This window comes from Lissotriton helveticus, chromosome 7 (genome assembly GCF_964261635.1).
Source record: "Lissotriton helveticus chromosome 7, aLisHel1.1, whole genome shotgun sequence".
NCBI classification, from domain to species: domain Eukaryota; kingdom Metazoa; phylum Chordata; class Amphibia; order Caudata; family Salamandridae; genus Lissotriton; species Lissotriton helveticus.
The window spans coordinates 1,929,668,186-1,929,694,112 of record NC_136068.1 but is presented as its reverse complement, the minus strand read 5'-3'; the positions used below and the strand labels follow the sequence as shown (position 1 = coordinate 1,929,694,112).

Here is a 25,927-nt window from a genome sequence, read left to right as displayed (position 1 = left end):
AACAAGTTGTCGAGTAATTCCAGGTTCCTGTCTGTGGATTGAATTAGGACAATCCCGTTATTGTAGATAGTGATGGCTGTACTGCCTGGGAAGAGTTTGGATGGTGCGATGGAGAGTGTTAGTCCATGAGTGGATTTCCTGATGGTGGGGACGTTGAGTAAGGTAAGGAACGCTTTTCTCCATTGAGCTCTGCGTGCGGTGTGAAAGATGATATCAGTGTTCAGGGATCCATGAGGGCGTGGCTTAGGCGCCGATGTAGGTGGAAGCGGGACTCCGGAGCTCCTCCGTGCCCGCCTCACACCGCCACATATCCTGCGCCCCGACTCGCGTTCTGACCCCCCACGAGTGCTCAAGAGAGCATCAGAGGCGCACAGTGAGAATTTGGGGGTCTGGGGGCCTCTGCGACTGCCCCCGCCGCACTCAGAGCGGTGAGCGCGGCACCCGGCGATAAGAGAGCCTAAGATGGCGGTCGCCGTCCTGAACTGACGCGCCTGGCGCCGGAGCCTACAAAGCGGTGGAGAGCTCCCCTACTGCTGTGGTGGCTGGAGTCTACCGTCGTTCCCACCGGAACGCAAACGGAGGTGAGGAGAGCTGGCTGACATCCTCGTGCACGGAGCTGCGGGGCAGAGGACGGCCTCACTGCCTGACCCTAAGATGGCGCCGGCTGGGACACGAGGACCGACGTGAAGAACTGACTTCGGAGCCTCTGGGTCTGTGTGGGGCTCGGGGTCGGCGCAGAGCACCTGGTCCGCCCTACTGAGGGGACTCCCGAGGAACCTACACCGCAGGGGGGTGTACAGCACACGAGTGGCGACGGAGAGGAGTGCAGGGGGTGAGAGGCTGGCTGCCCGCCCCCGCGACGCATAGGCGGGAGGGAGCGTCTGCCTGCCCGTGACCAGCGCGCCGCATTAGAACTGGGGCCCGTAGGTGCACATCCGGCCTGAGCAATCTCGACGCGGGAACCTCGCCAGGTGCCCTGACCCGGGTCTATCGTGCCCCGCAGCCCTGGTGGAACGAGCCCCAGCACTTGGGTTACTACAAGGGCTGGTCCCCACGGGGCGTGGATCCAGAGATCGGAGTGGGTGAAGGTCGTGAGGCGGACCAGGGTCTGGAAGGGGCACGCAACGCGACCTGCCAGCCAGGATGACACGCGGCAGCAGGAAGAAGGGCTTCGAGGCACTGAAGCTGGACGACCCGGGGCACCCAGAGGACGAAGTCCCGCCGGGGGCGGGGGCCGGGAGTCCATCCCGCCCGCGGGACCCCTCCCTGGGGGACATAATGCAGGCGATTGTGGCGTCGCGGGAGGCCCTCGAGAAACGCATGGACACCATCGGGTCGGACCTGTCTCTGCTAAGGGACGACCACAAAAAGCTGAAGGAGCGGGTAGCGACTTCCGAGGGTACCCTGAAAAGTTTGCCAGGGGACGTGGCGGAGCTAAAGACAACACTGGCGGAAATGGCGCAGAAGGTACGAGTGCTGGAGCTCCGAGCTGAGGACAGTGAAGGGCGCTCTCGGCGCAATAATCTTCGCCTTGTGGGGGTACCCGAAAAAGCCGAGGGGCGAGACGCGGTCACCTACCTGGAGGGCTGGCTACGCTCAGAGGTGGCCCCGGAGGGACTTTCGACGTTCTTTGCCATTGAACGGGCTCACAGAGTCCCAGCCCGTCCTCCCAAACAGGGGGCGCCTCCGCGACCGATCGTACTGCGTCTTCTGCACTTCAGAGACAGAGACCATATCCTGCGGAGAGTGAGAGACATCCCGGACCTGAGCATCGACAACAGTCGGATCATGATCTTTCCGGACTTCACCAGAGAGGTGCAAAAGCAGCGGGCCTCCTTCCTGGCTGTCAAGAGGAAACTGAGGTCGTTACAACTGCCCTACGCTATGATGTTCCCGGCGCGACTGCGGGTGGTCGCAGGAGAGCGCACCCACTTTTTCCTGACACCACAAGAGGCTTGGAGCTGGCTGGATTCAAGAGGGGAGTCGGCAGGGGACCACGCGCCGAGGACCCCCCCCAGGAGACACACAACGGAAACGGCGCCGGCGAGACGACCTGGCTCCCCATCGGACTGGCAACAGGAGCGCGCCAAGGCGGTGCAGGCAGTGGCGACCATTAGCCAGGGGGACGCCAGCCCTTCCAGTAGTGCTTCGGAGCAGTCGAAGGCCAGCGCTCCCAGCCCTGGCTCCAGCAGTGGGCATGAGTTGTCAGAGACAGACCTGCCGGTTGTGACTCCCCAGACTGCGGATGGTATCCTGGGCTGAGATGGTTCGAGGGACATTGATCGCATGAGTAAGGTACCGGGATGCGTGGGCGGAAGAGGGCCGCTTCAGGACGCTGTGCTGTGGGGTGCGGCTGCCCACTGGGACTTCTTACTGAGACCTTGGGGACGGGGAGAGTCGGGGGACATCTCCTGTTGGTTGTTGGGGGTAGTGGGGCGGGGGCGGGGGACTTCGGGCCTGTCTGGAGCCGGCATTGCCGACACTCCAGCCCTATTTTGTAATGATACGCTTTTTTGGTGACTGTGTTTGGATGGGGTTTCCATGTTGGTTCTCTGTCCGGGGGAGTGGGAGTTGGGGTAGGTTGATCGTACAAGTTGGGGGGGGGACAAGGGGGGGGCCTAGGCGTGCTGGAGGGGTTGCTGAGAGGGGGATTGGGACATGGTGGACTCTACCATGGGATCCGACTTAGGCTACAAATGTCTCACATGGAACGTCAGAGGGATGCACTCGATGCATAGGCGTCATAAAATTCACTCCTATCTGGTCAGGCGGGGCATTCACATCGCCTTCCTTCAAGAAACACATCTGCTGGATAAGGAGGGGAGGGCTCTGCAGCGGCGCTGGAGGGGACAGGTCTTTCACACTGGCTACTCTGCCTATGCGCGGGGGGTGGCCATCTGGATACGGGCGGGGGTACCCTTCCTGTGCACACAACAGGTAATTGACCCGGAAGGGAGATACGTAATGGTGCGGGGCAGGCTGGACGGGAGGGACCTTAACCTGGGTTGTTTGTACGCCCCGAATGTCGAACAACCTGCTTTCCTCTCCCTTTTGTCCCACAAACTAGCTCAGTTCTTGGTGGAGCCCTTGCTCCTGGGCGGCGATTTTAACAGCGTGGCCGACATTACCCTGGACAGGTCCCACCCCCCCCTACAGATTGCACCAGCTGGTAGACTTGCACTTGCGCGCTCCGCCTGGCAACGCCAGTGGGGACTGGTTGACTCTTGGAGGGCTAACCATCCACTGGACAGGGACTACTCATTCTTCTCCGGCATCCACGAGCTACACGTCCGCATTGACGCCTTCCTGAGCTCCCAGGACGTGCACGCGGAAGTGAGCCACAGTGAGTATCTCACGCGCTCGATCTCGGACCATAACCCGCTCCTCGTGCGGCTGCGCTGGTCGCAGATCCGCCCGAGGATACCGGCTTGGAAACTACGTCCTGAGGCGCTGGACGACCAGCTCTTCCGGACCACAATTGCGTCAGGCATAGAGGACTATTTTCGGGTGAATGCGGGCACGGCGGGTTCAGCTGCAACGGAATGGGACGCGTTCAAATCGGTGTTGCGAGGCCAATGCATAGCAACGGCGTCGGGAGTGCGGAAAACGCTTCTGGACGAAATTGGGAAGGGGGACGCGACCCTGCGGAGGCTGGAGAGAGCAAGACCTGAGCGGCCGGACACTCACGGAGACCTGCTGGGGGCGCGAGAGGCGGTGGCGGCATCGGTGGAGCGCCTCCGGTGCTTTGACTACAGAGCCTATCTCACGCGAACGCACTCGGAACGCGATAAATCGGGGGCCCTCCTGGCCTGGCTGGCCAACCCGGCCCGCCGGGGCTCGGTCATCCTTGAGCTCCGAGATCACACGGGAGCGGCGAGATTCGATCAGCAGGGGATCAACGCGTTGTTCTACGACTACTATACTGAGCTATATCGCAGCAGGGTCCTCCCTTCGTTGGCGGAGTTCCAGACCTTTATGGAGGACCTGGACCTGCCGGACCTAGGTGAGGAGGAGGCGAAACGGCTCGGTGACAAAATCGCGGAGAGAGAGGTACGAGTCGCCATTAAGAGTATGGCTAGGAATAAGACGCCGGGCACTGATGGATTCCCTGCGGAATTCTACCTCACCTACGTGGACCTCCTTGCGCCCCGGCTGACGTGGCTGTACAATGAATCAAGGCGATTGGGCTGTCTACCCGAGACCACGAGAGAGGCGTTGATTGTCCCCCTTCTGAAGCCGGGTAAGGAACCATGGGACAGATCGGCTTACCGCCCGCTGTCCATGCTTAACCTGGATTACAAAATCCTGAGTAAGATTTTGGCGACGAGATTGCTCCCTCACATGTCCAGGCTGGTGCATGCGGACCAGTCGGGCTTCATCCCGGCCCGCAATACGGCGCTTAATGTGCGGCGACTCTTACACATACTGGAGGCCGACACTTATGATGGAGACGAGGCGGTGGTGTTTGCTGTCGATATGGAGAAGGCATTTGACAGCTTGGAATGGCCTTACTTATTCCATGTCTTACGAGCGTTGGGCCTTGGGGAAGGCTTCGTGGGGTGGACGGGACTGCTCTACCAAGAAGCGACGGCGAGAGTCAGGACAGGGAGGGTTATCTCTGAGATGTGCAGGGTGGGCAGGGGCACCCGTCAGGGATGCCCTCTCTCCCCCTTACTATTTGCCTTGGCTGTCGAACCCCTTGCAGCACGAGCCCGGCTGGGCCGGGCGTACCAGGGACTGGACGTCTATGGCCAGGTACACCACATAGCATTGTACGCAGATGATCTGCTGATGTTCCTGGCTGACTCGGCGGACTCTCTGCGTGGTGCTAAGGCTCTCCTGCACTCGCTGAGCAATGTCTCCGGTCTTCGTGTGAACTGGGCGAAGTCCCACCTATTTCCGACCCGCCCGCGGGGAGAGTGCCCGCAGGGAACGGAGGGCGTGACCTGGGTGGAGAGAGGCCTACGATACCTTGGCACCACGATCTTCCACGACAGGGCCGATATCCTTGAGGGGAATATCGGGTCGGCGATCAGGCATGCTAAAGGGAACTTCGACTTTTGGGGTACCCTCCCGCTATCACTCATGGGGAGGGTGGCGCTGCTCAAGATGGTGACCTTACCACGATTGCTTTACTTCTTCGGGACCCTCCCGATCTGGATCCCGGCGAGCTACTTTCGGCGACTGCGATCGATGGTCATAGGCTTTTTGTGGGGGGCAGGCAGGCGCAGGGTGGCCCACGCCACACTTCTCCGCCCTAGAGCAGATGGCGGGCTGGCAGTGCCGGACTACGAGCTCTACTACTTGGCGGCACAGCTGCAATGGCTGACGCAATGGGTAGCACGGGCCAGGGGAGGGACAGACGGATCGGGAGAACCGGCGGGTCCAGTCCAGGTGCTGTCGCGGATCGTCCTGGGACTACCGATGGGGGATTTCCACCTCACACAGGAGTTTGCGACAGCCCGGAAATGCTGGAACAGATATCGCCGGAGGTGTGATATTGCGATTCCGTACGCACCTGAGATCCCTCTTGGACTCTGCGGGGCACTTCCGCACGGGGGCTCGTGGCGCGGGCTAGAAGGATGGGATCAGCGGGGGCTGTCATCCATGGGTGACCTGTACGAAAACGGGGCGATGTTACCCTTTGATCTTCTCCAGGACCGCTTTGGGTTGGCAGGCGGGGACTTCCTCCTTCATGCGGCCCTAACGGCGGCGATCCGCAGACACTGGGGAACAGGCATGTCGGAGCCACCATTGTCTCTGGGCTGCCAGTACATCGTGATGATGACAGGGACGGTCAAGGCTGTCGCGTGCCTGTCTCGTCGCATGATCTCGGAATCTGTCGCTCCACTGCTGGCCTTGAAGGCGAAATGGGAGGCTGACTTGGCGACTGAGATCCCCGAGGAGGCATGGAAGGGAATACTGGAGGGGGCCCGAAATAGCACACGCAACGCAAGGTTCCAGCTGGTGCACTTTTATGTCCTGCATAGGGCCTACCTGACCCCTGATAAATTGCATACATACTTCCCGGCCCATCCGGCATCCTGCCCACGTTGCCCGGCAGATCCCGCCGACTTCCAACACATGTTCTGGTCATGTCCCGAGCTGGGGCCCTTTTGGGAGGAAGTAGTGGAGGTTCTACGGGAGGTGACGGAAAGGGACCTGCAACTCACCATGGCGCATTGCATACTACACTGGTTCCCACACACATCAAAAAACAAAACCACTAGCAAGTTTCTGGACTTGGGGCTCATCCTGGCGAAGCGAGCCATCACGTCCCAATGGAAGGCGTCCCGGGGCCCTGGGATAGGGCGCTGGAGGTCTGAACTGTATAAGTGGGCTAGGTGTGAGGGTGAGGTTCGCCTACGAGCCGCGCTCAGGGCAGGCAACGACACAGCACTGGAGAGGGCCAGGGCGTGGGAGGGGATGGTCCTGGGACTCACTATCGTGGACATGGAGGAGGAGGACTCCCCGGGACATAGTCCGGCTCCGGCGGAGCGCCCGTCAGACGGGGGGACGGCCTAGACCTGATTTGCTGCTTCCCTACCTTTGAGTTCCACTGTGAGGACTTACGAATGATAGCTGATGACTCCTGGTGCTAAATCCCGGATCTGGTCCTGTGGTTGGGATTACGAATCTGATTGGGCGGTACTTTGGCACGCCTGGGGGGGAGGGGGGACTGGTCAGGGGTGGGAGGGCTATTAGGGGTGGTCTTGGGCGGGGGTGGAGGGGTTGTTGGGGTTGGGGATGTTGTGGGGAAGGGGGGGGGGGGGGTTTGTTCGGGTTGGGTGACAAGAGGCTCTTGGTTCATTGGGCCTTGGGTCAGGAAGTAGAGAATGTTAGGACCAAAAGCAGCCATGTTATTCCTCCTCCGATTGGTGGCTATGGGCATGAACTGAACGCTCCTGTTACCTTTTTCTTCCCAACGTGCTGTTGCCGCTCGACCTATGGGTTGTGAGCTGAATGGCTGTGTAATACTGGAGGGAGGGGCGACACACCACATGCGAACCAAGGAGAGATGATGGAAACTGCTGTTTGATTGTCTGATATTGCTGCAATAAAAAAATATTTAAAAAAAAAAAAAAAAAAAAATCAGTGTTCAGGTATCCATTTACCGGTGAGAAGTAGGTGTCGGCAAAGGGTGTTTCAGGGTGGGACCTCAGGAAGTTGTGTTTAAAGCGTTTAGTGGCTTTTTTTGTGAGTGCGGGTGGGTAGATTATTTTATATGTGTGCTTGCCGCAGTGATCCATGTTAGGATGGCATAAAGGTGGGTGTGGGAGAGTGAGCAGAAGAGAGCAGAAGAGATATACAGGAGCGCAGATAGATGCAGACAAAATGTTACAAATACCTGTAGACAATTTCAGAGAAGAAGTTTATTGCTAACCAGAATTTGACCTCCAAAGTTGAATACTCTGCCTACTCGTATCTGTCACTTTCAGGGGGCGATGCCGGGCAATGTGCCACATTACTTTCCTTGAAACTGGTTTCTTTAAGAGAAACTTGTATTGAAGTTGATTACTTCAGTACCATTGCTGCTTAGTACAAACACTTCAGACAGTGAATGCAATGTCTGATTAGTACTGTTTGCTTCACATTGATCCATTGCAGTGTGTAAAACTCACACATATTCCCCTTTTTTTACCAATTTTCCACATTCCAGCTCGTTCTGCAGGATTTCCGTTTCTCAATACCGCTACTCATTTGACGGAAGGCGATCCAGGTTCAGTTTTCAGTGATCACCTTGGTGCCGGAGCCAGTGAAGGTGAAATCAAGCGCAGCCCAGGTAAGCTACTAACACATCTGATTTCTCCCACTTCTGGGATTGTTCAGTAAGGGATGCCCTTCCAGCCAGTTGCAAGCCAGATCTTGACCTGAACTAACAGACCACACTCCCTTCTGATAATAACTGTTCCCTTTATGTCAAGGGGCCTTTAACAGACTCTACGTGGTGGTCAGAGGCCAGATATACTAACATTAGAGATAGGGATTTCCTTATTGCGATTTTCTGCGAATCGTAATTAGAAAATCGATATTCCTAATGTATGAAATTTTAAATTAAAACGAGCAATTCCTAGTAGGTTGTAAATCAACCTACCTCGTGAATATTAATAAGGCATTTTACAGTTTGCGATCTATTAGAAATGATAGCCATCAGAGGGATTGTTGCCTGCTGGGGTCAGCGACCATCATGTCTGTGATTGCTTTTAAGTAAAGAAATCTTGTTTTCTTTAAAATGCAGCCCATTTGCATGAAGGGAATACAGGATGCTTTTTAAAAATAAAAATAAAAAACGTTTGCAATTCATTTTTTAAGAGTTGGCGGTGGTCCCAAGGACTCCTGCCTGCACTTAAAAATATTTGTTTTTACATCTCAAAGGGGAAGGGGTCCCTTTTACAAAGGATTACCATTACCTTTCAGTCGTCAGTAAAAGATTAATCTTTTTTTACCGTAATTCAGTTGCAAAACATTAATATACATTACTGCAAATCGGTATTTGAAAAGGATGCCCTAAACACGCCCCTTACAAATTCCTATTCAAAAACCCAAACTGAAATTCTATAGAATTGAAGTTTGGTGGTTGTACATACCAAAAAGCATTTTTTGCATTCACAAACGACCTGATCCTTTGAATCGGCCTGCTTTCGACCTCAAAAATGCTTCATACATCGGACCCCAGATCGCTCACATAAACTAGCTGCCAGCCTAGAAATGTGCAAAGAATTAATTATTTTTGCACACTTCCTAATTTCATCAGGCTCCCACTCATCCCTTAAAATGGCCCTTTTATGGTATCCGATCATGCAAGCTCTTCCAAAATCCCTCTCTTAAAATTGTAAAGACAATGACTTGTCCCTTCAGTCTCCTAATGCACAGAGAACCCCTCCATTTTCATAAGATTGTAGAGTAGATTTTGAATTTCTGTTGCTGGTAATAGGATACGTAACTGTTGTTTATATGTTGCAGAATGTGAAGTTGGTTCATTCCGTATAAAAGATGAGATTGAGACCTTTGGCTCGGACCCACCGGACGAAACGCATATAGAACGTCTCATCAGACCTAGAGGTGAGTCTAATATTTAGCTGTATAGAAATAAAAGTCATACTGCTCATATCCGTGGAGAAGCGTGATTATGCCCTTTCTGGCACTAGTCATTTATATGTAGTGTAGTTCCTACATACCTAACAGGCTCTGTGCATTGGAATGACATACACTATAGATTTGACATAGGATTGAGGTCATTATGTCTCTATCGAGTATTTTAAACTTAATTGTGTGTGTGCCAGCTAACTCAGAGGTCACTAGAAACGTTCTCGAATATACAAGAAGGGATTAGTCTTTGACAACCGCATAAACATGACAACTTTGTTTCCCCTAGAATGGGAACAATATCTTCAGAGTCGTGGAAACAATAGATAACTATTTCACCCCAGTCAATCGTGCATGCTTCATTTCTACAAAGTTGCACAGAAATAGAGAGATGGGCGTTTCAATAAAAGGTTTACTGAACAGTCTTCTTTCTCATGCTAGAGATATGAACTGCTACAATCGTAAGACAGAATGCGAAATAGAATATGCACAGCGTTAGCAGTAATATAAAATAATATTGTAATATCATGGTTTTGTGGCTATCACATATTCATTAAAATACATACATAAATAACACAGGCTAAAATACACAACTGGTGCTTCTAAATAATCCTACCCCAGTGTACCTAACCTAAGTCTAGTACTAAGGAAGAAGTAGGTGCTGCTTTAGCATAAGTTTAGTTTTTGCCTACAATTTGCCAAAAGTTTGTCCAGGTTCTAATCAGCTCCATACCTTAGAATGACAGAGGTTGGTATCTCTTTCTCAGGACTCGATCTTCCAACACCCTACAAGGGGAGTCAGAAACACTGGAGCTGGATTTTCGGCAGGAGGATCACAGCGTCTGGTCAGTGCGTCTGCTGGGAAGTTGGCTTCCTTCGGTACTTGCAGTGGCGAGCTGCGTCGTGCAAGTAGGTAGCCGAACTGCACTGAACCTCACCTTGCTTTGCCATAGCAAGTGAAGGTATATTTATACCTTGAAGGTGTTTAGGAATGCCAGTATTGACGTAAGCGTCGGGCATATGAACGTCATGAATGAACCCCTAAGGAATAGATGTTCATGCATAATAATAAGTTCTTAAAGAAATCAATATTCAAGCAAGGGGATGCCCCTACCGGCTTAAGAGTTTGGTTTTCCAAGAAATCGTTTTGACGTAGATGAACGAATGGAAGTAGCCATGCCTGTATTTTGGGTAGCATGGGCTATGCCTAAATATGGACTGGATTTCTATGCCTATATAAGGGCAATGTGAATTGTACGTATATAAGGGCATGAATCGGGAAAATTCATACAGAATCTAAATTGACACACTACAATATTGTCTGTTCCAGCCGTGTCATCTTTTCCGTTTTAAATCCAGTGATATGTTGCGAGAGGCCAGCTCCTCCTCACGTTCTTCCAACATCAGACTCTTCATTCCATGTGGTACCTTTCCATCTATAAATGCAAGGCACACATTTTGTTTTTATCAATTCTTTTGCCCTTATTTACTAGATCAGGGTGTTCCCATCTGCAGCTTTCCTATTGATTCGAGTAACATCTGCACACTGTACGGGTTACGAAACGCAAGTAATGCGCAAGCTTCTCTTTGCCTTTTTCTTCAGCTATCCTTTCCAGTCTTCTTTTTAAATCCTTTAAACCATATTGATTTACAGGGATATCTCATAGACAGTACACTACAAGAATCTCACCTTAATGATCATGTCATTTTATCTCTCTCGGTTGTCTGGGGTCCTAGGTAGACCCACCATAGTCGTACGTACAGAAATCGATATTTGTACACGCATCGCTAGGAAACAGTGACGTTAAGAGAAACCATATTGCCATGGATCCCTGAATCCAATATACAACAAATGAATCCCCCACCCCCTCCCTTCTGCTCTTGTACGAAGCCACTACAGTGCATTTACCATAGGATCAGAACAAACACACTTCTACTATCCACAGCGTAATGACCCGCATCTTGGGCCTCCCCCGACCGTGTCGCTCCGCTCTCCAGTACATAGGCACCATGCCTCGTCACCAGTTACCTCCAACCCCTGTGGCTCTCAAGTCAGTCAGCATTGCAGACGAAGCACATACATCTTCCTCAAGTTTATCATCTCTACAGACTTGTCTCATCCGTACCGCTTGTGCAACCGCCCATTTGGAAACATCTTTCAACCACACTGCATATGTGGGAGTCGTCGGATTAAGCCATGCTATTGCTATGCTTCTCTTCGCCAGTGCCAGCCCAAGAAGAACAAATCTCCTGCTTGGTTTCCTCTTTGGAAGAGAGGGGAGCATGCCCAATAATATTTGACCGAACTCTATCTGCACAACCTTCCTGAGGCCTATTTAGGTTTTGTAGCAGTTCACACCAGTACCAGGACAGGGACTGGCAGGACACCACCATATAGGTCATGTCGGCTACCAGAGCCCCACAGAGCAGGCATCTCGCTGGACGAGAGCCATATATACCATGGAGAACTTGTGTAGTAAAGTATGTCTGGTGTATAAAGTTGTAGGGTATAGTTTCGAACCGTGCTTTGGAGCTGATCGTCCTCACTCCCTCATGGACCTTCAACCAGTTCTTAGATGACAATGGTTCCCCTACAACCCCATCCCATTTGGTCTGAACCAGTAACACCTCCAATGGTAGCTGATCCTGGAGAGCTCTAAATAAGTGGGAAATCAATCGACGCACCTGGGCCGTCTCAAGATGTGGTCAATGTACTGGACCAAGGCAGTTCATCAGGGAAGGACGGCCATGTCTCCTGCGCTGTGGCCGAAACTGTCACGATATAAGGGCTCCCCTGGCTCAAACAGTGTGCAAGGCAAATCACACGTATCTCTGGCTGGGGCTCCACCGCCCATTCCCAACATTGGGGGTCAGCAGCTAGATCTGGATCTCAACGGCTCTTGTTGGGCAACTGCGGGTGCCTCAGTTGTTACAGCACATACAGAAGGCCAGGGGCAGAAGCAGCGTAGAGCTGTGGGACATCAATTCTTTCCTGTAGAGGGGCAACAACACCCCGGCGGCACTGTGTTGCTCAGCCATGGCCTGCTGCCACAGGAGCAGCACCGCCTCCGGACTCAAGGCACTCTCTGAGAGGGCGCAGGGCCCACAGTGCTGGATCTCGTCCCCCGAATCTTAGCATCTTTCTCAGTCTAGTAGGAGTGTTTAAGAATCTCTAGCTGTTCCACTTGGATTTTTTCCCACAATCAATTTCTCTTCTAACTCGAGAATTTAGTCTCTCACCTTTTCTGCTATTCTTATGAGCATTAATTTTCTGAGCTGTGCCACAATACTGCCTTAAATGACTCGTAGACCATTCCAGGGGATTCCATCGTCCCCTCCTTTTGCTTAAAGTATATTATAGATTCTGCTCTTATTTCTGCTAAAGTTTCTGTTTCTGCTAATGCCCATGCATTTAGCTTCCATGCATCCCTTCTCATTTTGGCAGTCCCTACAGTCATATGCAAGGGTAAATGGTCTGAGATTCCCCTCTTCAGTAGTTCTAATCTTCCTACAGGTGGGATTTCTCCCATTGGGATAAATATGCAATCCTGTATGAAAAATGTTTTGTGCTCCGGAGAAATATGAATATTGTTTTTCCCTGGAGCATTTTAGTCTCCAAATGTCTGTAAGGCCTATGGTTCTAGTGAAGTGTGGCTGCTTGGGTGTGTGTGATAGGCATTGGGCCGCTCTGTCAGTATTGTCCACCATTACATTGTCGAAGTCTCCACCTTTTATGTGAAGTGTAGAATTGGCTTCTACCATTGAGGCACTCACTTTCTCAAGAACCGATTATATATTTATATATATCAGAGCGCTTTACATGAGCACCAGTTGCGTTACATGAGGACACATTCATTTTGTTAGGCAGGAGATTAAGTGATTTGCCCAAAATCACAGGATGTTCAGCTTCATTGCCGAGACCCGAACCTGGTTCCCCAGATTCGAGGTCAACCGCCCTAGCCGTTAGGCCAGCTCCTCTCCCAAAGTATTATATACCCAATTATCTCCCCAAGAATTATATATACGCTAACTAGTGTGATACTCTGCGCCTTCCCCACATCTCTTGTATCCCCGCATCCCACCCATTGGAGTTCAGCCGTTTATTTACTATTTAGAAGGGGTCGGGGGGGGGGTAGTTTCTTTGCTTTACTGCTCTCCTCTACAGACGGTGGAAAACCCAGCGTGAGCCAAGGTGATATCTGGTCCTTTTCCCAGGAATGTGCAATCTGTCCCCATCAAGTGTGTTTCTTGGTGCAGCACAATGTCTGGGGAGTGTAGCTTTATGCATTGGGCCACCATACCCCCATTTGATTTGATTTCCCAGCGGATTGATATTCCAGGAGAGTATTGTTAGTTCTAGGATGTAATCTATGTGCTCCATCTTTGTCAGGTTCCTTTTGCATCCTTTTGGTACAGTCCTGCTTCTGGCCCAGTAGCATGGTTGTACGCATCTGTCACTCTTTTATCTTACATGATAACTGTGAAAACCACATGTCCAACTCTTTAACGCCCCCACACACTCATGTCCAGTACTTACCAAGCATGAGAACCACTTGTTTCCCTAACTTTTGGAAAGGTCTGTCACCCTCCCTTGATCTTTCACCTGACCTAAAACCTGAAAGTGAACCCACCACGCTAACTCTCAAACACAGTGCCTTTAAGTGGTCACAACACTAGTTTCCTGCCATGGGTGAGAGCAGCTCAGCCAAACATGACTGTGTACCCGCATTTCGTATTATTTACATTGTTTGCAGCATGCTTAAACATTTACTTGTGCTTTCTCTGTCCCCCAGGGAGGGTTAAGGGGTTGAGTGCCTCGCACTTCATTCTGGCCTCAGTCCATCCTTAGTCAATATCTATCCCACAATAGGGTGCTTGTAACTGGTGTCTGCAGTGGTTCTTCCTTTTCTATTTCTTGTTGAAGTCTATCTCCCTGTCTTTCTTGTCATTGCGTCTCCTTCCTGTGCATGCATAGTTCTTCATCCACATCTGTCGAGTTAGCTCCTCTAAACACATTCTTGGCGATTAGCTCGGTTGCTCAGTCTGGCCTCTTGGGCACGTCCATCGCTGAGTCCAGTATGCTGTTCTTTAGGCGTTGTGACTAGGGCAGTTGAAGAATCCTGTTCGTTCGCAACTTGCTTCAACCTACAGCGGGGTCTTTCCGCAGTCCAGATCCAACCCTCCCCTGGGGTTTCAAAGAAGTGAGTTCTGGCCTAGAATAGTACTTACATCTTGGCTGTATACAACAGCATGTATTAAAGTCCTAGCCCTCTTCATTTCTGTTTTATCTGAATTTCCTTTACCGCAAAACCCCTCTTTTGGTGTGTTACCATTACTTCCAAGAATTTTACTTTGGTTCACATATACTTCAGTGTTTTTACATCGAAGTAGGTGTTGCATCAGAACCCCTCACATTGTGTGGTATTTCTTAGGGAGTTGTTACATCACATACAGGTAGGTGTATGGGTTGGGCATAGGGGTAGCTTGGATTTTTAGAGCTCAGAAATTGGTTACGCATGTGGTTGCAAGGAGTTTTTAGGGCTCAGTGGTGGGTAATGCTTTGGGTGTAGCTGGGTTTCTTAGGGCTCAGTGATGGATTATGCTTAGAGTTTGCAAGGAGTTTATAGGTTTCAAGAATGCGTTGTGCATAGGGGTTGCAAGGAGTTTTTTAGGCTCAGGAATCGGTTATGCATTTGAGTCGCAAGGAGTTTTTGGAGCTCAGCGATAGTTTATGCATAGAGGTAGCAAGGAGGTTTTAGGTTTTACAGATTGGTTATGCGTAGGGGGTTGCAAGGAGTTTTTTGGGCTCAAGGATCGGCTATGCATATAAGTCGCAGCGCGTTTTTCGAGCTCAGCGATATTTTATGCATAGAGGTAGCATAGAGGTTTTAGGTTTCACAGATTGGTTATGCGTAGGGGGTTGCACGGAGGTTTTAGGGTAAAGCAATGGGTTATGCATAGGGGTAGCAAGGCGTTTTTAGTGCACAAAGATAGGTTGCACATATGGGATTGCAAGGAGTTTTTAGGACACAGGGATGGGTTATGCATAGGGATAGCCAGGGTTTTTTTTGTGTACGAGGATAGGTTAAACATATGGGGTTGTCATGATTTTAGTGCTTTAGGATGAATTGTGTATTGTATTAGCAGGAGTTTTTAAGGTTTAGGGATGGGTTTCACTCAGGGGGTGGCGTGGGGTTCAGGGCACAGGGATAGTTTGTGCATTAGGGCAGTGTGTTAAATATTAGGACAGTTTTTTTCTGGTACAGTGTGTGCATTTTTAAATAACATTAACATTCAATTTTAGGGACGTATTGCAAAGGACGCTGGGGTTATGATAGGGAACGGTTTGAAGGATTTTTTTCACGGTGTTAGTTAAATTCATATAGGGACCGGTTGCAAGGGTTATGGGGAAAATGTTTGGGTAGCGTAATAATTTTTGGGACAATTCTTGAGAGCTTCAGTTATTATTGGTATTACATTTCTTGTGGGTGTTTCAAATAATTATAATTTTAAAGTTAAGCTACAGGTTGCAGGGTATGGGTGAGAAGTCTATTGTTTTTTGGGACATTTTATTGGGGGATTTAATTTGGGTCATTTTATTTAAAATGTGTTTTTTTAAATCATTCAGGGGCTGGTATGAAGGCTTTATAGGTTACTTGGGTCAGTAGTGTATTAAATATTAGGGCAGTTTTTTGAGGTGCAGATGTTTAGATATAATATATTTTGAACACAGTGATATTTATTTTAGAGAGTGGATAAAAGGGATTAGTAGTTATGGGTGGCAGTGTATTATGTTTAGGACTGTAAGGTGTTATGAATGGTTTAATTTTTAATGGAATCAGGGTTCACTGATTTATTCAGTTCATACATAATTTGTTTAAAATATTTTGAGAATTTTCTTTTACATTTTGTGTATTTTAGTTAGAGATGTATGACCCTTATTTGTGGCTGCAAAAGGGAGAACCTCCCCTTTGCTGCAGCAAACAAGGATAATAGCATTTATGATTCTTGCTACCGTATTTGCGGACGCAAAACACTTGCAGTTTACCACCTACTTCAAGTAGGTGGTAAACCACTCACAAGGAGGAAGGGGTCCCATTTGTGTGTATGTGGAAAATATTTTTTAAGAGCAGGCAGTGGTCCTAGAGACCGCTGCCTGCCCTTAAAAAAAAAAAACTGAAAAGTTTAATTTTTCTTTTTTAAATGCAGCCCGTTTTCCTTTAACCTCTACTCCGCTAGCGGGTTTTCCCGCTGTGCGATGAAATTTGAAAAACCCGCGTTACGTGACAAAGCCAGCTCGTCATGCGCGTAGCGCAGGTAACGCCCATGACGAGCTGGCTTTGTCATCAGCGCTGATGGGGTTAACACCTTTGACACTCATGACGAGCTGAGCTCGTCATGAGTTACGCCTCTCGTACGCTCATGACGAGCTCAGCTCGTCATATAACGCGGGTGTTTTAAAAGTGCCGCGCACAGCGGGAAAACCGCTAGCGTGCATGCTGTTAAGGAAAATGGGCTGCATTTAAAAAAAAAATGCTTTATTATAAAAGCAGTCCCAGACATGGTGGTCTGCTGAGCCCAGCAGGCCACCATCCCTGGGAGGGCCTGTCATTCCCAATGGGCTCCCAAATTCTGAGAGGCCCATTAATATTCATGAGCCTCGCAATTTGCGACCCTATTGGGAATCGCAAACAGTGGTAAACACACTGTTGTACATGCAAAATAGCGTCTTGCAAATTGTGAGTTGCAAATAACTCGCAATTTGCGATGCGCTTTTTCGCAGGTCGTACATATGGCCCTGAGTCAATAATGAGTCATATGTTTAATCATCACATTTTGTACTCATTTTAATGTTAGTATGATGATATGTATCAGTGTTCACTATCTTACATATGGATTGAGATCAGATTACAGCTAATTTATGTATGCAGAAAAACACAAGCAAGTAATGTAAATGTTATTTGTTTTAGTGGGAAATGATGTAGAACCATTGTAGTGCACATTGTTTTCTAGGTAGTTTACTGTCATGTGGTCACATTCGGGTCGAGTGAGAACACCACCTGTTTGCATATTCAGGTTTAAACTTGACATCTTTTCTTGAACACTGAACATGGACATTTGACACATTTCATTGCATGGCTGTGGGGGATAATATTCTCTGAAATGGCTGTTGCTTTCATTTCCACTTTGTAGGCATATTATCAACTACCTTGTACATTCTGTACAAGGGCTCCGTTCACTGAGCAAAAAGTTGTTTATTTTGTTGCAATGGAATCTGCAATAGCAGCCTGACTGGGACCTCCGAATCGCAACAAAGGCGATGCTTATTATATAAATGCATCACTTCTTGTTTAGTTAGAGGAGCATTTCACTGGCACTGAGAGGTCGTCCCATGCCGGAATTCCAGCCTAGATGATTCCTGTTTACCTCTTGTGTGGGATAATACCCAGCTTTAATCCACATGTAACGAGAGTTAGTTCACCCTACAGGGATTCTGGTACATTCACCCACCCTAGGTACACTAGGATAGGCAGAGCTAGGTAGGAGTACAATGTAATGCAGTACTTATATGCAAGCAAATATTCTCTGTTATAGCACAATGGTTGACCATTCTCGTAATGCTGATCACGCTATTCTGTTTCCTTCTACTGATTATTGCAGTGCATGTTTTTTATACAAGGATCACAATGCTTCGATAAATATTGAAACGCCTTGCTGAGTATTGCTTGTGTATCTCTTTGGGTATGGATGAGTAACCAAATGAAAAGGTTCAAGATCTGTTTCCACGTTTTCCTTGGGAGTCAGGGTTGTCACGTTCTGAGGTAGCAGAATCCATTTGTTACCGGGACAGGTTTGGGGAACACATGGTGCACTATGAGCAAGACTAAGGGCAACATATCCTGATGATGTGTGCAGAATCAGTCTTGCACAATCCTGGCGTTTATGTTGTTCAACAAACTCACAGTTTTTACTGAGAAAGTATAAGCCGCACAACATTACACCTCCAAATGTTTTAGATTGTTACACTTGGGAAGACGCATGAGGGGGGCAGGTGCGTCATTTGCAATCTCTCATCTGATGGACCTTTTTAAGTTGATTGAGACGCAAAGGAAGTTAGCAATAGTAAAATATTTCAACTTTTGTGAAGCTCATTTGGCCCACCAATAAGGACCAGAAATCAATAATTGAAGTTAACTAGTTTTATTGCCAATTAATAATCATACCAGTATATATGCATATCAGGAGAATATTAAAAAGACACATAATTAAGCTGACAAGCTGTAATATTCCATTGGGTTCAGTCTCAGAGAACCCATTGCAATATGATATGAAATAATTATAGCTGCATGTATACAAAAGCCGAGAAATAGAAATAGGTGTTCCGTAATGAAATTCCGATCCTCTCTCCTAAGCATGAATAAGTTCTAAAATCATCTAATCAGGGTTCTAAGTTTAGAGTAAGGATGGTTCGTAGAATAAGGTCCAAAGGAAATACGGAAATGCAAGACAGGGTCAGCATAGTAAAGACCCCAGTAGAAGTCTTCCATATTTGAAATAAGTGTTTAGCATTAAGCTTCATACTTGTGAGAAGAAAGGAAGCAGAAAGGATCTGTACCCCTCAAACTCTAACTGAATCTGCTGTAACTTCTAACAGTGAGAACGCTAATTAAAACCAAAAAAACTTCAGCAACAATCATATCTCTACCTACATCACCAGGAACCAATCATTTCACTTCTCGTGTTGTGCATTTGCAACATAGCCAGACTTTCCCATTCCACAGAACTTGGAAAATTACTGTAACCTCGAGCACCCCCCCTCGTTCTACCCCCAAGTGTGTTAATCTCTGATGGGCTTTTTTGAAACTTTAGGTTGTAGACTATCTGTTAAAAAAGTGTGTTCAATGTTTGGAAATGTTGTGCTTTTAATTTTTTTCCAAGGAGTAGTAGAAAGCAAGGGGAGCTTTTGTCAATGGAAGAAGAAAAAAGAGTTATGGCATCCCTCCATGTCATTGTTAGTTTTAACACCTTCCCCTTAGCAGGTCATGTAGCAGTTCCACCAATCAATGTTAAAACATGGAAGTCTTCTGTGACCTAAACTGCTTAGACGACCAATCCTGATATCTTCAAAGTAATTAAACAATGGTGTCAATTTTCCTTCATTATTACTAAAGTATTCACTCTGAATGATTGCTGAAAAATGCTTGTCTTCTAAATTGTGAGGTACAAAAGCTGACAGCTTTTTGATCTCCAATTATCATTTACTATCTGGCATGCTGTCTCTAAAGAGGGGTGTATTTTTTAATATTAGGCCACATTTCAATTTGAGTATCTGGGTAAACTTGTTTTTATTTCAGTTATCGTATCCAATTTAAAGTCTCGAAAAAATTCATAAACGGTGGAGGTCTGCTTGCCGGTAGTAGTGTATATGCTAATGGCATGCTTGAGTCATTGCCCTTTGCATGCAATTGTGTACATTTGGGTGAATAAATTGGGAGTAATTTTAAATGTCTCGTACATCATCTAAATTTCACTTCTTTCGAGTGAAAGTAATTTACAGGGAGCTGAAAATATGAATTTTTTATGGTCTTAGTTATCATGCAAAAGGGTCATTAGTAAAGGTGATTTTTACATTTTCATGTCTGGATTTTTTTATATTGGGAGATATTTAATTATTTGCTAGCCTTTTTCCGCTTTTAGTTCTTATTTTCCTTTTCAAATTTGATATAGCAGGCATTAGTCTGCCAACATGCATAGACATATTCTGTGCCGCCTCCTTAACCACTGAACCAGAGTGCTCACTGATAATTGTTATATTTTTTTCAACTGTTTCTATGACATATTCAAGGCAGAGTGGTTATGTTCTAAGGTTCTTTCGAGAGTCTCCTAGAGTAACCGCCCTGCCCATTCAACAACCACAGAAATACTTTACACATTTCCAGTAAGCCCTTTCCCTGTATAAACCTACCCCTTACGACAGTTTAATTATTTCTTTTAAATAGTCTGTAATTGACTGGAGCCATATTTTCCATTTTACATCTGCACTCCATTTATTATGAGAAAAAATACAAAGAAAATTACTTACTCAACAAGGCTGTTTTCCTTTGAGCAGATTGCATATGTTTGTGTTTTATTACAATTTAAATTGATTAATGTTGTACTTTCTTTGTAAGATTCTGGGCCCTCTTTTTTTACTTGAGATGTTCTTTTTGACAACTAACTTGTTTAGTGTGCGTATTGTTCCATTTTGATTATTGAGGCTTTCGTATGGGACAGGAAATTCGGTTGAAATGATAAAGAAAAAAGAATATATATTCTCTGTTTTGTTAACAAATACCATTGCTAGTATTAATGTGTTTCTCAATGAAAGAAAAATAGGTTTTTACGCCAAAGAACCACATGTGAAGTGCAAGTTATTGTTATCTGGTAACTGTAATCATTTTTAAATGTTTGAGTTTGATTCCCACCTCAGTATATGAATAAATATTCTCTGTTTTGTTAAAAAATACTATTGCTAGTATTAATGTATTTCTCAATGAAAGAAAAATAGGTTATTACGCCCTAAAGAACCACCTGTGAAGTGCAAGTAATTGTTATCGGGTAAATGTAATCATTTTTAAATGTTTGAGTTTTAGATTCCCACCTCAGTATATAGTTTTCTTTTTTAAATTGCAATGTATTTGTTGAAAATGTTGACCGGATGGTTCTTTGAGATAATCTTCTTCTCTCGTTGTGCGTTAATACCTTGTCTTCCTTGAAAAGATTGTCAGGGTTCTGGAATTTTAAAATTATTTAAATTTTTTTTAAATATAATATTTTTCTGCCAAATATGAGAATGTATTGTAAACTCTCTCAAACATGAAGTACTGGACTTATTGATTTTTAATGTGTAGATCGCACAGTTTACTAAGAGTAGCTTTGTTTGTGGGACGCATCTGTACAGTACGATAACCTCCACACAGGTTGTGAGAAAATGATGGACGCTGACATATATGTTTTTAGGAGTCTTTCTGTTTGTTTGTTTTTTGCAAAAAAGGATAGTTGTAATTAGTGTTTTAATGTGACTGTCCATTATGTTTTTTGTAATTATACAAACATTTTTTTAAACCATAAATACATCTGGTACATGGAAGCCCCCCATTTTAGTTGAGGACAGTGTCTGATAACACTTCTTGTATCTATTTCCTTGAAAGTATCAGCAAAAGTATGTTCTTAGTAGCTTTCTGAGTAGCTTCTCACTTTGCTATAGTGTACAATATATTTTTGAAAGATTTATTTTACCATTTAATAATTGTGAAAAATGGGAAGTCAAAAACTGCAGGGCAGTGTAAAGGTTCTCGATATACACATAACCTACACAGATGTTAGTTACCTTCTGATGTAAAGACTTATCTGGTAACAAACATGTAAGAAATTGGATTATTAATTGGGGTGGGTCACTACATACCTCAAGGAAATATAGAAACCCTTGTCAGGGTGAACTCTTAAAGTCACTAAATTAAATTGAGCTCAACCCCCTGTTAGCTATGGCACATAGCAGACAAGTTTAACTTAAGACAATGTGTTCAGTATTTAAGCTGTACCAAAACAGTAATAAAGTTGAAATGCAACACAATAAAAATCTTAACCTGAATAAGCAAAATAGATTAAAATGTATTAAAGAAAATGACACAAAAATAACTGAAATCCAACAAGTGAAACCATAGATATGAATTGTTAAAGTGTCAAACAAGAATAGCACCAAGAAGTATAAAGTTCCAATGATAGTCAATATTTGTAGTAGGCTGGGACCTAGACTCAATTCGATGCTGACCATGATGGATCTCTGGCTGGATACACCAGCCAGGTTCGTCCTAGTCAAATATTTTACCTTCTGATTTTAGTCCTTTGTCCCCAGTCCACCATGGAAGTACACTTCTAAAGCTCCCTCAGGACCGCAGCAGAGGCACTTAGGACTCACAGGGTAACAGACAAAGGCCAAACAGCAAGGTACGGTCCAGATCCAGTTGCAACTGGTCAGCTGGGTAGTTGCAGCAAAAGGCCTCGTGAAGATTGTTGTAACCCCTATAGCTTTCAATGGTCAGCCTTATGACCCTTTTAGTCCACTTTTTTGTCCTGGGTACAAGAGGGAGCCTTGCACACAGGACAAAGAAGTGGACTCCAGAGGCACCAGAGACCTCTAAAGCTCCCCTCAGGTCGCAGACAGCAGGTATAGTCCATTTCTGTTCTTCGGCACGTGTAGGAGTGGGTGTCTGGAGATGCCACATTTATGCCCGGCACAATTTAGTGGGAGGACGTGACTCCTAGCCACACCCTACCCACTTGGGTAAAAGTTTGCCGGGTCGACTCTATCCCCTTTGGGTATTTTCAAAATGATGGAAGTCTTCTGAAATACTAAACTTGGGGTGTGAGTGGGGAGTGTACTATGGTAATCCTAGTATTCTCCCATATCTAACAATACATTTCAGTTTCGGCAGTCACTTTACACCCTTAAACACAGAGACAGAAGTCTAGTGGAACAAAGCAGTTTTTCCCAGCAACCAGACTGTGGATAAAGAAATATTGCCTTGTATTCTGTTCTCGCCTGTTAAATGATGCCCCATGTGTTATATTTAAAACCCTGCAGACCTGTAATTGGAGCCTGCTCGGATAGGCAGACAAAAAAAGGGCCCTGCCCAGGGGTCAGCTAATATTTTCCTGTGACAGGAGAGCTCTTTTTGTAGTACGTCCCAAGTGGTCTATTTAAAACCCCAGCAGCCCTGTAAAGCAGGATTTTACATTCAAGCAGGCTTTGACACAGTATTGTTAGAAGGATGCTCACAGTCCCTGGATATTTTGTCCGGTTCAGAAGGATCATTTCAGCCCATTCAGAATAACCTATAATTTGCTCCTGGGAGACAGTTCACACCTATTCACGCCTATTCAAATGTTAATTACTGGCTGGCAGATGTGGGAAAGCAAATACAAATGGGTCTTCAGGGGCTTTAGGCAGGGAATAAGTAACTTTCTAAATTGACCTTTTCCTTAATGTTTATTAAAATATTGACTTTAATTGGATTTTTAATAACTATTAAAAAGTGTTGCTTAATTATTTCTCCAGTTGGTATCATAAAAATCTAGCGTGGATTGAACCCTCAAGGATTTATGTGCTATATTTCGGCTTAAAACCAGACTGTCAATTTGTGCTGAACAGAGACTAAAATACAGCTGACCTGTATGTGATGACAAAATCTCCTGCAGTACACTTTAGTGTTGAGTATTTGTAAAATATGTTAAAGATCCAAATTCACTTGTGACTACTTTAATAAATTAATCTTTTTTTTATTAAACAGATAATAGAAGCATGAATTCTTCAGCAGTTAATAATAAAATATTGTCATGCAAATCCCTACAAGTTGAAATACACCAGAACTCTGAGAAAGAAACTACTTCTAAAAGCAGAACTTGGTTGCAACGTAACCCTGATCCTTGCAAAAGTGTGTTTAGTTGTTCTACGCACACAAAATTACATCAGGCAACATCTCTAACTGACAGACCACCTACATACCTTGGATACGAGAGCGCCGTGAAAAATGCCGGATATTTTGCAAGTCTGGGTAAACTAAAACACTGGAACCAATTTGCATATACTGAAAGGGAATTAAGTATTTACCAGAGAGACGTTCCTGCAGCACCCCAGATTCCAGACAATGACACACCAACACACCCATTTTCTGAGCATGAGCAAAGTTTTTTTTCAAAGAAAGATCTTTTCATACCACATAAAACCTATTCGGGAGAGACACAACACCAGTGTGTAGAATGTGGGAAAACATTCAATAAAAACACCTGTCTTGTTAGGCACAAGAGAATACACACGGGGGAGAGGCCTTTTCAATGTTCTGAATGCGGGAAAAGTTTCAATAGAAAGGAAGTTCTCAGTAGACACAAGATGATACATACAGGGGAGAAGCCCTATCAGTGTGCTCAGTGCGGGAAAACTTTTATTCAAAAGACAGATCTTGTAAGACACCAGAAGGTGCATTAAAAACTTCAACTGGAAGACCAAGAACGGAGGAAAAAGGGTGCCTGAGGAAGAACACAGACTCGTGTGTGGGGTCAAAGCAAAGCTGTTTCTCAAGCGGGTACTCATTGCTTACAGTGGTTCGTTTGTTGTGGAAAGGCAACATTAGGAAAATTCTCAAGGTTAAAAAGTTGGCTGTCAACGTCCAGTTATGGGTCCATCTAGCAGACTGTAAACTCCCCTGTGTGGTGTTGATTTCACTTCAGTAATCAAAGTAAAAAAAGCAAGTCCTATGGTTCCTAATACCAAGCGGTTGAATGCGTATATGAGTATGCACCATGCTCCTGCCACGGCAGCTCAGCATGGAAGCAAAGGTTCATATCTGTCATCGGGTTCATGGTAGCGGAGCAAACCCCAAATTGGAAGACCGTCTCCACCCAAAAAGACAATCTAAATGAAGAAATAATTGTTCCTGATGCTGCAAAGTAATAGATTAGCTACCAAGACACATCATTGTTTTTTTCTACACCTGGTTCTTTTCTACACATGGCACCAAAAGTGTCTCTTTATGGAAACAAACAGAAACTGGTCTTCTACATCTGAAATGTTGTAAATTAGGTCTGCCACATGGACTCAACTTTCTCTGGCACTGTAATACAAATCATAAGTCACCAATACTGGCAGAAACACTGGTTTGTTGTAACAAACATAGGAGTGAAAAAACACAACACAAACCAGTATGTGGTTATTGAAGTACCTTCTCTCCGGTTAAGACATCTTGCACAACAGACCCTTAGCTCAATTGGTGTTGAAGAAAGTACCATAAAAATGTGAAACCGGAGCAGAGACATTTGCTAACTGACTTCCTCCTAATTCCAATACATGATGGACACTGTCTTCTATTTATAATACTTGAAATGCATACATTGATGCGGAATCAGTTCTATAATTTTACTTTGCATTTGTTTGTATTTGTTTTGCCTAGAAACTTCCATTGTGGCTGTTTATATTTTCACTGTAACTCATCATTTCTTTCAGGGTCTCCACAAGGTTTTTGGGTCTCTGCTTTCGTACCGCTAGGCATGCAGAGCATTGAAAAATGCAGTGGTTCACGACTGACTCATTTGATATACATATCTATGTTTGTTGGTCGCATTAACCGCTTCCGTGCGGTGCCGATTCCGCCCCTGTGCTGGACATTCCAGAACAGGGTGCGGTCGTGACGGAACCATTCCGTCATCAGCACAGCTCAACCGTGACTGATGGCGGAATGGTTCCGTCACAAGCATCAAAGGGGTTAATTACCACAGTCACATTCACTACGTTTCAAGAATAGAGTTCAGCCACATACGCTGCACAATAACTAGGTTTTATTTTCAAAAATATAATGCATCTCCAATAATTCAGTCATGAAATAACATCAAAGTGAACCATGTATATACACAAAGAACTCTATTAAGAGAGGTTTTGAACGTTTCAGAATATGAATAATAAATATCTAGAGAAAGTATTGATGGTGTTTCTACCTTGTGTGGTAGTTTATAGATTCATCATCAGGAAGTAACACATTGCACGTACACCAAAAACTGCATTTGATGTCAGATAAAATAGCCATTAATTAAAGGTGGTGGTGGTAGGTTTGGGCCACTCCTATGGACTTATATGGACACTCATGTAGATGGCATATAGATTTACTGCGGGTTGAAAGTGTGACCTGATTAACAATCTTTAAAATTAGACAGAATAAAAGATAGGAAGCTGTGGTAATCACTATAAGTTGAATTTGTATCCCAATTGTCAGTGTCTTCCCTGTGTCACTTCTCCGTTCAATTGATTTTC

The 25,927-nt window shown here is 46.0% G+C and overlaps 1 protein-coding gene across 2 annotated transcripts in view; it reads left to right on the top strand.

Annotated features, from left to right (window-relative positions):
- LOC144770914 (uncharacterized) overlaps positions 1-25,280 on the top strand; it is a 72,645-nt gene extending 47,365 nt beyond the window's left edge. For both annotated transcript variants that reach the window (XM_078655730.1, XM_078655729.1), the window contains exons 7-9: positions 7,661-7,783; positions 8,965-9,063; positions 23,418-25,280. In XM_078655730.1, coding sequence (XP_078511856.1) covers positions 7,661-7,783; positions 8,965-9,063; positions 23,418-24,112 — 917 coding nt within the window. In that variant the 3' untranslated portion in view covers positions 24,113-25,280. The remainder of the gene's footprint in view (positions 1-7,660; positions 7,784-8,964; positions 9,064-23,417) is intronic.
- Positions 25,281-25,927: the final 647 nt, after the last annotated feature.